The following is a 15,639-nucleotide window of genomic DNA, read 5'->3' as shown; positions in this document are numbered from 1 at the left end:
ACCGGGGTCACCCCTGTTCACTGTCCTCATTTCTGGGATGAACACCTTGTGAGCACTCTAAATCTTACTGGCAAGGAGAGCCTTCTTATACTTGAAAAGCACTCTCAGGAGGTCGTGATTTTGTATCTTAAAGGGGGAGCATTTTACGACCTTAAGAAGGAATATTTCTTAGAATTTTAGAGTTTCTTCCTTCAGTGCCTGCGATATATTTTTGGTACCGTTTTTGAAGCTGGAAATCACTTATGCAAAGAAAGCCGTCTTATACTAGGATAGCACTTTTGTAAGGACCTTCAGAATTATTTCTAAGAATTCCTTCCTTCAGTATGTGCAATGAATTTTTGAGTCTGGAAATCACTTTCTTGTGAGAACTTAGTTTAAATCTTAGGCAAGGAAAGCCTTCTTACAGTACTTGGAAAGCACTCTTATGTCAGGGTCAGGACTGTGTATCTTAAAAGGGAAGAACTTATGTGACCTTCAGAAATGTTTCTAAGAATTCCTTCTTTCCATATTGCAATGAATTTTTGGTGATGTCTTTGAATTTGAAAATCACTGTCTTGTGAGCTGAGTCTTGCACAAGAAAAGCCTTCTTATATTTGGAAAGAAGTCTTATGTAAGGTAAGGTGCTGAAGGGTCATGTGTATATATCTTAAAGAGGTAGACTTTTGTGACCTTCAGACATATTTCTTAGAATTCCTTTCTTCAGTACGTGCAAGAAATTCAGACGCAGGACTTGAATCTGGAAGCCAAGGTCTTGTGAGCAATCTTATATAAGACCTTACAAACATAACTGCAATTTAAGTTCGTTTCTCAAACACTAGTCTAAGCTTTCTTGTGAGGGCATATTTTACAAGAATAAGAATACTTTTAAAGGGTAGGAAAATTGTATTTATAGATCTGAATCCTAAGATTTTTATTCATTGCAGTTTTATCAACATCAAGGTGCCATCCTCATATATAGGACTGTCTTCGGGGCAAATTAAATGAGACTCAAATATACATTTTTAAAGGTTCCCATCATTGATCAATATTTAAACAAATTACAGCTTGCATATTGAAAACAGACTTGGAATTGTAGGCATTAAAATTTATGATTCTCATCATTTTGGAATGAAGAAAAGCATCACGGATTATTTCAAGGACAGCATTTGAAATGCTGAAATGATTTAATCAAAGTTCTCCACCTCCCTGTTTGCATTATGTTCACATGAATATTCTGAAACAGGGCTTGAAATTCATTTTGGGGAACAGGTGCACTGGTGCACCCAACCTAAATAATTGGGTGCACAAAATTTTCTGTGGGTGCACCGAGTAGAATGTCAGCGAAAACTAACTATGTTTTGTTTCTAAAGAAAAGTACTACAAGAATGATTTTACTATTTCTGACACTTAGATGTTAAGAATATGCTGAATACCAGCACTCTAAATTTAACATCTTGACATATACGTAAACCTACAAAAAACATTTGGGTGCACGGAAAAAGAATTGGGTGCACAGCTCCAATTTTGGGTGCACTAAGGTTCACCAGTATTTCCAGCCTTGTTATGCCATGAATATTTTGAAAGAATATTGCTACAGAGAAACCGTCAAGGGAAAACATAATTCATGGCTCCAGGGCCTTACTGGAAATAAAGTCGTTAATCTTAATAAGGGAAACTGAAGAGGAATTCTTATTGGATTTCTGTGTGTTTGTTTAATTCATCACATTTCTTTGTGTGACTTTCTTGATTTCATGTTGGGTACGTATTATTTTCTTATAGTTGAACACAAGATTATATTGGATACCATATGAATTCTAGCAAGTCAATAATAAATTATATGCAAGGAACAGAATCTCCTTTTTTATTGGATTTCTGTGTGTTTGTTTAATTCATACCCATTTCTTTGTGTATCTTTATTTCATATTGAGTATGTATGATTATTTCCTATATATAGTAGTGCAACACAGGGTTATATTGGTTATCATATGAATTCTAGCAAGTCAAAAATTATAATAATATGCCAGGAATGAACAAGTTCTCTGCTATCCTTTTTAAACTAAAGAATAAATAAAAAAGATTTTTTTTTGCACCCAGATACATGTATGACAAGTGAGGAGTTTAACAGATATAACAATAAAAAATTTGGGTAAGTCCCAATTTACTCAGTGTTGGCAAGAACGTTTAGTCCTTTTGGTCATAAAGATATAACAATGCTGTGAAATAACACGGCAAAGTCTAATAGCCTATTATGGTATAATATTTGCCCCAAAACTACTTATTTCCTTTGGAAGAAGTTCTAAGAAAATGAGATGGAATACAAGAGAAAAATGAGACCCACCTTCAAGCTTGGACAGGGTGCAGGGGTTACTGTCAATCAGGGCGAGCTGGAAATGCTGAAAAATAAACAGAAATACCATAAATATGTATAACACATGTGTAGTGTACAGGCATACACAGATCTTACATGTTTGACTGAACTGTCAGAACTAGTGCTTACATTGTATATTCTTCAAGAAAAGAGAAATGACTTTAAAATTTATCCGAATAATATACCCATGAATGTATGGTACATGGGCACACAGATCATAATGTTAAGACTTCACAGTAGTGTTTACATTGTGTATCCTTCAAAAAATGTAACATAGCTGTAAAATTTCCGCCAATACAATGTAGTTGTATCAGTTTGGTAGATTTTAAAACATGGGAGATTTATAATGTTACACAAGTTGTGTGTGCACAAGAAATCAGATTCCATGTCATATGGTAAGCTTATAGTTTTAAAGTTTTAGAGTGGCGCGTTACGCCAGTTTGGTGTTTTACTGGTATGTAATTGGGGTTTATATTTTCATGGCTGCTTCTTGGAAAGGATTCCCTACAGCGTAATAGGCCATTTTAATTCTAGAGCATAGAGCATAGACAGACTGCTCTAATTCAACGCAGAGCGTAATTAGCATATTTTGCGTATAGCGTATTCGCCAATTTAATTCTACGTAATGCCTTGTAGTAACTTGGAATTTATTGTAAATCGTAATCGAGAGGTTTCCTGAATTCAGCGTAACACGTAGCCAGCTCTCAAAATTTAGAGCAGAGTGTTGTCGGGACCCCCTCATACAGCCCCACAAAGGCTGCAGAAATGTTAGAAATTCCTGTAGTTCAGAAAAAGCTGACTTCAGAAGTGGATTTGTTGCACTTCTTTGTGCTCGAGTCTTGCAAACTCAGCTTTCTCCAGTGTCTGCCAACCAAATCCTTCCCCCTTCAACCTCCTAATTAGAAAATCCCTAAATTACATCCCGGCCTGCACCTGGACCCTGACCTTCGACCCGACCTTGACCTTGGCAGTATTAGCGCCCAGCTTGTCTCCATACTTTCATTTTGTCACACCACTTTCCCTTTCGGGCTGCCTGCCCTGATGCCATTTGTCACAAGTGTGACAAGGGGAGGGCAGGAGAATTTGTTCTGTCAGGGGACAAGCCACTAATGATGGTGGCAGGGGAATGTGGAGGGGGACAATCCATAAGTCATGTGGACAGGGGTGCCAACAAATTGGAAAGATAAACATTCAGTTTAACATGGAAAAACTTGTGAACATAAACTAAGCTATACCAGCCAACAAATAAAAATGGGCAGTCGCAAGTATAACTTTATACATGTACGCCAAAAATCAGTTACTCAAGCAACTGGATATGATTTTGGAAACAGTAAGACGTTTCAGCTAGCACTAGCTTTCGTCAGTGACTGATAGATCAGAGAAGATATGCAGGTTTATAAGCATAAACTGACCCCAAAGTAATTACTTATTTGCTATCAAAAAAATACTGTACAGACCACTTATTTTGATAGCTTCAAACAAAACTTAACGTAGGTACACTGGCCAAAGATAGCTTCACTATAGACACAAATTGGTGTCACTTACAATGAACTTATCCACAACCACAACACTATACATATACCACAGAGTTGTAGTATAGATGAACTCCCACAAGCTTCTCCTGATTTAAACACAACAGAGCGCTTTCAAACAAGCCTTTGCTGAAAAGTTGAGGATCAGTCTCTTTCTCACAACCACAACACTACACATACACCACACAGTTATATACCTCTTGTTCTGTGTTCCCCATCTTTTCACTAATATAGAAGATTCTCCAAGAAGCTGATTTAAAAACAACCAAGTGCTTTCAAACAAGCCTTTGCTGAAAAATTGGAGATCAGTCTCTCTATTTCTCACAACCACAACACTACACATACACCACACAGTTATATACCTCTTGTTCTGTGTTCCCCATCTTATACTAGAATAGGCGATTCTCCAAGAAGCTGATTTAAAAACAACAGAGCGCTTTCAAACAAGCCTTTGCTGATAAATTGAAGAACAATCTTCCTTTTTTCTGCCTGGAGGCACGGAAAACGCAGCTCTCTCACTCTCTCGCACACGGAAGCGAACCCAGGAACTGAGTCCTGGTTTCCAGCGTGATTTCAGCATATATACACCTTCCCTACACAGTCTAGCTACCATATAAGGGTTTTACGCATGTTTAAGGACTGTCTGGTGAGTCTGTTGATCAACATACGCACCAAGCTGACGTCACAAGCAGATAGAACTAACATCTCTGCCCACGGAGAGTTGGCTTCCTTCCCAGTGAGAAACTCTGAGTCTATAAATACTCACCACTTCCCACGATTAGGAGGATCTGGCAGACAGATTTTCAGACGACGGGAAAGGAGCGATCTGATTGGACGTGGAGGCGGTGACACACGGTTACCATGGTTACAGTCAGGAGTGCTTATATAAGTCCTCACTACTTTCACTTAACCCGGTTCAACCCGTGGTTTTTGGGAGCTGAAGTGGGTAGCCTTAAATGGCTCTTCAATATACATGTGCGAGGGGCTTTCTAAGGACAGGGCTGGAAATACTGGGTGCATTTACATCTTAGTGTACCCAAATTTAGAGTTGTACAGTACCTAATTATTTTCTGTGGGTGCACTGGTGCACACAAATATTTTTGTAGGAATTTCTAACATTAGTATATAATAAGTAAGTAAGTATATAATAGTATACCGGATATTCTTGGTCTCTAAGTGTCAGAAAAATAATAAAATCTTTGTTGTAGTAATATTTAAGGTTTTGAATTTAGCTCTCATTTTAGATTCAAGCTCAGAAGGAGCAGTAAGACCTGCAATTAGGTTTTGTTTCATACGTGCACCCAAAAAAAATTTTGTGCACCTAATAATATTTCAGGTTGGGTGCACTTGTTCCCAAAAATGAATTTCGAGCCCTGAAGGAAGAGCTAGGCTTCCAATCATGGTTTGTTAGCTGCCAGCGCAAACACAGGCACCAACTCCTACTTAAGCGCTTGGACGTGGTTCTGAGCTATCGAAAGCTGAAGCAGCTCTGATGAGTTGGCAAAGAGAGAGTCATAGAAAGTAGAGAAAGCTTCTTGACGCGTGGCTACGAGAGTTAAGTGCTGAAACGATGATGTAAATGCGATCATCGGTACGCTGTCAGAGGCTGAATAGTTCGTCAACGATTGAGTACTTCGTCAAGAAACGTTACGCACATGTTGCAACCAGCGTAGATTTCGACAGAAGTGTTTGACAGCAAGAACTGTAACCATAGTACATGTGATCAAATGTAAGCCGTCAAAGACAACAGTACTTTACCAGGACTCTTCGTAAAAAAAAAAAAAAAAAAAACCTTACGCACATGATACAACCAGCGTAGATTTCGACAGAAGTGTATGAAAGCAAGAACTGAAACCATAGTACATGTGATCTAATGTAGGCCGTCAAAGACCACAGTACTTTGCCAGGACTCTTCGTAAAAAAAAAAAAACCTTACGCACAGGTTACGACAAGCGGAGATTTCGACAGAAGTGTTTGAAAACAAGAATTGTGACCATAGTACATGTGATCTAATGTAAGCCGTCAAAGACCACAGTACTTTACCAGGGCTGTTCGTAAAATAAAACGTTACGCACATGTTGCAACCAGCGCAGATTTTGACAGAAGTGCTTGAAAGCAAGAACTGTAACCATAGTACAAGTGATCACATGTAGGCCTACAAAGACCACAGTACTTTGCCAGGGGTGTTAGAAAACGTTCAACCATCGTAACCACCTCTGCTTGTGACACAGATGCAGAGATTGTTGTGTAACAGACAGTGAAATTCAGACGTCAAAACCGATTGTGACGACAGTGTTAACGTAACGTGTTGACGACCATGTAACGTTATATCAGAAATAGAAATAGGAATTTCAGTAGAAACAGAATTGCAATAGAAAGCTTATGCTTATGTAACTACAAGCAGAGATCATTCTAAGAACACAATTTGTGTGACTCTTTTGTTGCTTGCAATGACTTAAGCCGTAAACTGTAAAGACCAAATCATTACTGGTTTACTGCACTACTCTACAGTTACAAGTAGTTTGGACAGTCAATAATTTAGGGCTTGAAATAACCACCTACACTTAGCCTCTACCAGGCTTCGGGAGGCGGCTGGAAAGAATAGAAATTGGCCAAATAGAGAGAGATAGCATGCCAGGGGAGTTTGTCTGCTGGGAGACATTTTGCCGCACCGGTAGAGGCCAACCTACATTACGTATCAAAATACTAATTTTCCTACTTTTAATAAGTTTTAGAACCAACCTACATTTCGGAACTGTTGTATTTCTTTTCAAAGTTTTAGGCATGTTTCAACTGATGATACAGAATTTTGACTGGGTTGTTGAAACGTTGCAGCTTTGTTATTGGATAAATCACAACAAGGGAGCCACATGGACGATCCTGGTTCAAGGCCTGACCTCTGCCCCCAGACAACCCATAATACGCTGGATCTTTAGTTCTTGGAGCGGCGGCCATGTTTGTTCTATGCCGAAGGTCGGAAGGTCACTTGTTTTTAAGGGATCATTATGGGCTGATAGGGCACAAGTGGGAAGGGCTTTAGCTGGGGTTTCTTAGGCCAAATGAGATCAAATAATTGTTTCAAGGTTATTGAGAAGAAAAAGAATGAGAAGAGGATAAATTTGTACTTGAAATATGTGCATGCTTTTGACCTTAGCCAAATTGAATGAATGAGTGAATGAAATTTACAATTTGAGGATATTCGATGTTTCAAGAGCTTCTATTGTTATTTAAACACATATGTATAGAAAACTCAAATAAAGTATGAAGTATCAAAAACTCAAACAATTAAAGCTGGGATACAAGTTATTGTATTGAAGAAGCCTAATTGCCCAAAGCAAATGAGATCATGCAAAAAATTCAACACAAGTTGCAAATTACCCCAAATGACCTTTGACCCACCCCATTGTCCTCTTGACACAGAAGCACTAATTATATGCAAATGAGCTCATTAACTAAGAATGGTCTTCGTTAAGTCTCAGTGGGCCCCAGCTTTGACGAATTAGCAAGTAAAAGAAACAAAGGAACAACCAAAGCAGGTTTGTCAAAGTTCAGTCTACCTTACTAATGGGATACAAGGAACAAGTAGTAACCAATACACATCCAATATTAAACCCTATATACAGAAAATAGAACATAATATGCCTAGATCAATCTATATTTTTGGTTATGAATTAAATACACAGCAAGCAGTCTAAATGAAAACAGAATTCGCTAGGAGGAAAATTTGAATCTGTCCATATTAATTTATTGAAATGGTGCAGGCTTCTCTCCAAGAATGTTTTCTTGTCGTTTTTCTAGGTCAGCATAATATATTAAAAATCTGACAACCAAAAATCTACAGAAACTGAGACCATCACAAACAGAATAACAAAGGTTTGAAAGTCTGGGATTTATTTCCAAAACAAGACATCCGTGTCGGACAGAATGCCAGCGACTTCTGGGAAATGTTGGACTTAAAATGTCACCTTTAAAAACCCTTGTCCTGCGGAGCACAACAATTGTTGTTCTGCAAATACAGTACCATCTATATAGCACCCTGTATAGGTACGATTTGGGGGTATTTCTCGTGCAACGCATCACACCGCAGCAAAACGCGACGAATGCGGAAGTAACTATGCCACTACATGGCAAAAAAAATTGGGGGGCTATGATCTAATTAAGACATGAAAATATTGAAAAATATTGTGCCAGAAATGCCATCAGGACAAGGGTTAACATCAGTGGGACAGTGTTTCAAGTCCTACATTTTACTAAATTCTGTATCTGTGTAGCTTGTACAATCGCCCTTTGTCATAACACACCAGCCAACACACCACACACTTTAGATACAGAGTAAGATTTAACAACTTATCAATATTCATATTTCTCTTCTTCATTTTGGAATACATTTTAAATATGCAGCTAGGTTTTTTTTTAAATATGATGTTTCAATTGACAAGAAAAACTATCATGTCTAACTACTACGAGTAACAGTGTATACATTACACGTAACCACGTAATGTTTGATTGCATATGACTGACACTAAAAACCAATGCCATTTATTGATTTTGAATCTAATATAATATCCTTTGATGGCTAACCCAGAAAACGTAGGCCTAGGCCTGGAGGCGAGAACATAGAGCAAAATGTCTGGGTCACCTGAAAAATCAGATGAAAGACCAGGAAATTCTGTTCACGTCTCAGGCATTTCCAAAATTTCACTTCCACAAAATCCTCCCTTGGTGGAAGTTATCAGAGTCGACACATTGTGGCTTTTCATATCACACGGTTGTGATTTGACACGTTGTCGCTACGTGGGGCTGTTTTAGACCAGTTCACACCGAAACTACACAACCTGTGGATTTGTACGAAATAGTCACTAATACAAAATAAAATCAAGAAACTGGATAAATTTTGATGTTTCAGACAGCATCCACTATCTATTTTCAGTGATAATGCATGAGCTTGAAGACAAGTGTAATCTGCACAGGGACAAGTATCGGAATTTGTGTTTCACAACAATCAAAACCACGATAAAAATGGACCTAATGATCTGCCAAAAAACAACTGGATATGATTTTGGATATCTGGATTTGCTTGAGTAACTGGTTTTTGAGGTATCGTATTACCTGGATGTCTAACCTTCATCGACGTACCTATGATCCACTATTTCAGCTTTGTTAAGACAAGGCCAAATCAAACCACATCCTTAAACTATAGACAAGTATATAACATATACATAACCGAGTATCTAAATTTCTGTTTCATGATAGTCGAATAACCAAAACCACAATAAACACCTGAGTTAGGATTTACTGTTTCAGCTCAGCTAAGACAAGGCCTAATCAAAACCATATCTTTGAAGACAAGTGCAACCTGTGCATGAAACAACTTCTGTATATGTGTTTCACGATACTATAGTCAGACAACCAAAACCAAACTGAAACCGTGGCTTTGGATCGACTGTTTCTGAGCTTATAAAGTATCATCAAGACAAGGCCTAATAAAACCAACATCCCCAAAGTCAAGTGTAACCTGTGTACAATTCAGTATCTGAATTCGTGTTTCACAATATCTGAACAACCAAAACCACACTAAAATCATAGCCTAATTATCCTGATGAAGGCGACAGTGGTTGCTGAAAATTTGATCTCTCTGTAAACTGCATGTTGGAATAAAGTTCAATGTCTTACTATGATTACTACCAACACAGATGAACTTTCATGATAAAATCATATCTGTTTCAGCTTAGGTAAGACAGGCTCTAATCAGAACCACATCCTGATTGCCCCTGTGAACATCTGTGTAAAGGTGTGAAAACTGCCACCTACGTTAGACGCATTTTTGTGTTATGCAAAAAGCCGTCAGGCCACACTGGAGGTTCAGACAACTATCATCACACGCAAGCTAGTCTCCACAGCATGCCAAAAACTGGGGGTTTTGGGGGTCTTCGGGAGCTTTTTAGAGCTTTTATGTGCTATTTTCTGATTGAAAATAGACAACATAGCCGGCCTGGTTGAATTACCCCCGTTTTTAGGAACTGGGATAATCAGAAAACAGCTGAAGACCACCAAACCCCCAGTTCTATAAGCCTGCTACGGAGGCTACACATATTAAAAAAGCCAGGTTTCTTCATATTTTCTACTTCATCTACAACTACGCTCCGTAAAACCTAGCTTATAATACTGACAAGTATCACAAGAAATCAGCCTTAAAAGCCAGTAGAATTCCTAAATCAAGCTGGTAGATAGACACACCAAAATGTATCAATCCATTGCACTATCCAGAGAGATGCAATTTTCATGTTATACTACTACCACACACAACTACAATATAGTAAAAGAAAACAACCGACAACCCTATATGCCCTACAAATATCACAAGCAAAGACAGCCTACACAGATCCTATTCAATCAAAGGACGGGACACACACCAACAAAGACCCTCATGCATTTTCCCTGCAGCATTTTTGAACCGGAGAGAGGATGAGCCGACCGTGCCATGAATATAGCCCTTGTGTCTGTGCCTGCGTTTTACAACACCCCCCAACCTAATTACATGCAATTGCTGCCGGCATGCGGCAGACATGTCTCCCCTTTTGTAACCGACCGAAAAAAAAACGGCCGGCGTTCGAGTGATCGCATCCCTTCTGCAAATACACACAAACTCTGCAGGTTAGAATGCCTCGAAGGACTGCATTGTGTTTTATAAAAATCTAGGACAAGAAAGAGCTGAGGGTAGCAGGAGCACTACCGCTGGGTATTAGACAAAGAGGTGTTGTAAAAAAGGACTACACAGTAACACACCCTCCCCTATGGACAGGCCCTGTACATGCACAGTGCCTTGTACTGAATACATACATACCAACAGCTGCACTGCACAGCACAGCACACACCAAACGCTCCTCACAAAAGGCAACAGCAAGCGCACCGCCCTCCTAAAATAAATTCACGTCCTCTGAGGTAGCTGGAGTTGCAACACTGTTGAGTGGGGGATAGCACCAAGGGTTGTGGGCTCGAAGCCCGGGCGGTTTCAGCTGCCTAGTGGGTCATTGGAGCTGCCTGCACAAGCCCAGCAAAATGGCTGGATGAACAAGCCCTTCTCTCTCCCTCAGCTGGGTTGTTCTGGGTAGATTATTCAGTAGATATCCCAGGGGACATCAGTTCGGAGACTACTGTGTGTGTGGAAGGGCAGGGAGAGTCCACCTGGTAATTTATGCGGGGGGAGGCAGGGTGGGGTTGGTTTGAGGGGATGGTGAAATGGTAACCTTCAAATGAGGTGAGAATTTATTCTTTTTTTTTCAGGGCAATTTGGTTACGAAACAACTTGCGTTTTCTAGCCAAGCACATTTGGGTCACCCTTACTGTTCTCGATAAAAGTTCATTGGGTTTGTTAATATGCACATGTTTAATTAAAACACACACACAGGACTGCCTGCTTGTATTGATTTAATATTCCTTGTAATGAAGGTGCAGCATCAGCAAGAACAAATGATTGCTGGTAGTGCTGGAACATATTACTGTAAATGCATTTTTGTTCGTCAGGGATTTAACTTCGCTGTTTTCGCGAAGAGCCTTGCTTCGTGAAGTCATGTCCCTCGCGAACTGTTTACCGTATCGCTACACTCCCGTCTTCCAGGTTTCCATGTAACGTTACGTTACTACTACCCATAGAGCCTAACTATCCGTATTGTCTCAGCAGAAATAGACACAAATAACAGTAGACCTGTCCAGTTCTTCAAGAAATAGAATATTTCTGCGCTATTGTTGAGTATCAGAATTATTTATACTGATAAAAATTATTTTATGAGACACCGAATCCAGTGTCAGGCCATGTCAACTGCGTACAAGAAATCTTAGCGTGCACGTCGCGGGGCCGCTTGCGACAGGAATACTGCTAAAATGCAGGCACATCCACAAATATTTTGATCAAAAACATAATTGCTGGGATCTAAAATGTTACTGGGTTCTCCTTAGCGGGAGTTGTATTTTGTTTTGGTTGGTAAAACGGAGGGTAAAAATGCTAAAAATTTAGCGTGGGTACGACGAACCCACGCCGAGGCACGCCGAGGTCCGTATACTTCCGGTTTGCAAAATCACGCCGAAAACACCAAAAATCCCCATAGAAATATACATTTTCCCGAAAGATTCTTGGAACTATGCATTCCTTCACTAGAAGATCGATGTGTAGTTGTGGAAAAAGCGTTTTAGCGCTCATATTAAAACAAAGAAAATTTGTTTACATCGCGTCGGCCCGCTTGTATGTTACCGCGGCGAGCTGCTCCGACTGACGCACAACCAATCAGAGATGCGAAATGCGGACACGTGACGCAAGATTTGCATACCGTCAAAATTTATGCAGCTAGCTGAGAAAGCCAATAGCGGGGCATGAAACTAATTTTTGTGTCAAATCAGCGCCGTATTTCAAGAGATAAATGCCGGGAAACAAGATTTTCCTGCTTTTGAAAATGTATTTTACGAGTTCATCTTTGAATATCCGAGTAAAAATCTAACCATTCGATGCCTGGTCCTTCGGTACGATACAGATCCCGTGTGATTCTCAGCACGAGCCATCAGTTCGGTATGAATTTTTAACTGCAACCAAATCACTGTTACTCTGTACTAAGTAGCGTTTTGCTAAAAGATTCCATAGCCGGCGATTTTGTGTGACAAAAGAAAAATATTGGGACTTTATTATTATCAAATATGGGCGATTTCCGGGGCCGGGTAAACCCATGAAAGGGGGGGGGGGGCGGAAGTCGGCATTCCCTTTTGTATTTGGTTCTGCTGTATAGCGAACTAAAATCCCTCGCGAACTCTCTATTTGCTCCGTTGCGCGAAATTTAGTCCTCGCGAACATAAATGCATTTACAGTAATTGGCTAGTGCTGTCCGATTTTGCCCAAGTAACAGGTGATCACAATCTTCTAAACCTAACAATTTACCATCCTTCCAAAACACAGTTATTTCTCTTCTAACTATAAAAATTATTACCTTTCAGAGCTTGGATATGAATTTCTAATGCAATATTTTAAACAAGGCAATTCTCAATCTTAAACAAGTGATACGACAAAGGTTTCATTATCTTTCATAACACTTCAAAATAACAGGAATATGCTGCATATTGCTGTACAATAGTGTCTTTATCCATGTTACCCAACATAGATGTTTAGATCAAAGTACAAGCACTGGTAGACTTTTAGTTAAAAAATCAGGTACATATATCCAATATGCATGTGCATGTATATTTTCAACCCTAGAAAATGTTCCAGCTTTTTTACCCCCCCAAAAAGGTATGAATGAAAAGGTACGACCTAAAACCTGCCAACAGAACATTCCTTCAGACTCAGTTCTGCCATCTGTTCTGCACAAGTGTGACCTTGTGATACTATAGAGGTCATCCCTCTATTTACACACAAGTCAGATCACCACACGACCTCTGACCTCTGCTGTCAGAACCCATAATGCACCAACAAGCTAGCGGCTTTGGGACGGTTCAACCAAAACAAGATTTTCGAACAGAATGCACGCTTTTGTTTCAAAACTCCTTACAAATATCGTTAAAGATATAGATCCGTTACGTGTATATCACAGTTAGTGATGCATACCTAAACCCAATTTTAGGTTCAGGTCCAGATTCAAGTCCAGAGGTTTAGGTTCGGTTCTGGACTCGTAAGTCCGGACCTAAACCCATGGCATATACAAAATTGCATGTTGGCAACCTTGCAATGTTGTCTGGGTGAAACTTTGGCCACATAACATGGAGGCCGGTACTTGACGATGCCCGATGACATGTTTTCTCCATTTTGCAGCAAAGATTTTGCAATCTACAGAGGGTTAAAGGTGGTTTAGAAAGAAAAGGGGTATGTGAAATGATCTTTTATGGTAATAAGTCCGGACTCGGTTCTTGACTTTTAGGTTTTTTTGGACTTGAACCTAAACATTCTTACAAGTCCAGATCCAAGTCCAGTGAACCGGTATGCATCACTAATCACAGTTAGTACAATATTCTTTAATCAGTGATGTTTTTGTAAAAAAATTGAAAAAGTGGGAATAATTCATCTTCCACTGTCTCAGTTAAGAAGTCAAACCAAATAAGTTAAGAGTAGTTGCATATTATATTGTTATCCACCCTGATGTCCATCTTTTATTGTACTTGCAATTGGCCTACGGGTAAGAACTTGCAATAAACTTTCTATAAAGGTAAAAACTTGTTGTACCTACAAATTTTAGATGTCTACTGTACATCTTGATCAGGGAGAACACAAGCTTTTGTTTTTAAGAATTTGTTGTCTGGGGAAAATTAGTTACAGTAGACGGATCAACCTTTGAGCCAAAAAAATTCATTTAGTGTATTTGGTTCTCGGATATTTTGAACAAAGAAAGAGAACATAGCGAAAACTGAGGGTCAGGAGGAAAAGTTGAATCTATACACGTGACAAGCCTCACTGGGTCAGTCTACTGAAGAAGACCAGAGTGACTGGTCAAAGCTCTAAGAGAGATAACTTTTTTGTGTTCTAAAGTTTTGACTCTTGAACTTGAAACTTGAACCTATACAGAATCTATATGAAACTCTGCAAACCAAGACTTTTCTCTCAGATTTTTCAGTTTTTATTCCATCAAATTCTAGAACCAACAAGTTAAATTGGTGTGGCCTAATTTCAGCTCTCAAGCTGAGGATGGTGGACAGAGGGTTTACCCATCATCCTCCAACAAGGTCATAGGGTCACCAGGTTAAATATTTAGACAGGCTGAAGTAGGTCAACCATTAGGGTTTGACCTGGTCTTTTGGCTACATGGACTTACTTTCTTGGTTCTGGAAAATTTCATCTTATAGACCAAGCAACAAGCCCAAAAGAAAACAGAGGGCTAGGAAGAAGTCCGACTAGTATAAGAGTACAAAGCACCAAAAAGCAGTTACTCAAGCAACTGGATATGATTTTGGAAATCAAAATCATATCCAGTTGGTTGAGTAACTGCTTTTTGCCATATCTTATTACCTGGATGTCTAACCTTCATTGACGTAAAAGTACAAAAGTATATACTTTCAAGAGGTTACTTCCTATCATCTTTACATTGAAGAGAGTCATTGTAGAAGGTTTGATGCAAAATACATAAAATTTCTAATAAGATATCCTTCTATCATAGAAGTACAGAAGCATTCAGGACATAGCACTAGTAGTACAGGAGTGGGGAGGTGGGCAAAAGACCTTATGAACTCTTTGGCTCATCCTAACTCAAGTGTCCTTGGAGTTGCAGAAAGACTTTGAAGTACAGTCGCGGACTTGACTTTCAGACCCAGCAAAACTGCGGGAGGGGGTCATCTAAGCTTTGACCTTTGCCTGAACTCTTTGGCTTTATCTTGACTCGAAGTGTCCTTGGAGCGACAGAACGACTTTGAATCACAGTAGCTCAGTCACGGAATATACCTGTAGAAGTGTCCAGAACCCAGGAAAACTGCGGGAGGGGGGCACCTAAGGTCTGACCTCTGTCTGAAATGTCTGTGGTTCCAGTTAGAGTCTGGTGACCTTGAACTCTGAGCTGTGTCTTGAGAAAGACTTGAAATCAAAGTTTCACCAACCTGGAATGTGTTGGACCAAGTTCTACTGCGGGCGGGAGGGGGGCAGCTAGCTAAGCTGTGACCTCTGAGATGCTTGAACTCCAAAGTTTCAAAGAAGTATGGTGACCTTGGAATTTAAGATGGGCTTTGAGGAAGACTTGTCAGAATCAAAGTTTTATCAACTATGAATGTGTATGACCCAGTTCTATTGCGGGGGGGGGG

At 39.6% G+C, this 15,639-nt stretch overlaps 1 protein-coding gene across 6 annotated transcripts in view; it reads right to left on the bottom strand.

The window, feature by feature from the left end:
- The window catches only part of LOC109485731 (histone demethylase UTY-like), a 94,251-nt gene that overhangs the window by 20,322 nt on the left and 58,290 nt on the right, over nucleotides 1-15,639 (bottom strand). For 5 of the 6 annotated variants that reach the window (XM_019789397.1, XM_019789396.1, XM_019789395.1 and 2 more), the window contains one exon: nucleotides 2,318-2,372. In XM_019789397.1, coding sequence (XP_019644956.1) covers nucleotides 2,318-2,372 — 55 coding nt within the window. Of the gene's footprint in view, nucleotides 1-2,317; nucleotides 2,373-10,723; nucleotides 10,807-15,639 lie in introns of those variants that run through there. The other variant, XM_019789401.1, reaches the window with a different exon arrangement.

The sequence above is a fragment of the Branchiostoma belcheri genome, unplaced genomic scaffold, assembly GCF_001625305.1.
Source record: "Branchiostoma belcheri isolate BF01 breed outbred unplaced genomic scaffold, Haploidv18h27 scaffold78, whole genome shotgun sequence".
Taxonomy (NCBI): Eukaryota; Metazoa; Chordata; class Leptocardii; order Amphioxiformes; family Branchiostomatidae; genus Branchiostoma; species Branchiostoma belcheri.
This window is presented reverse-complemented; position numbering and strand designations above follow the sequence as displayed.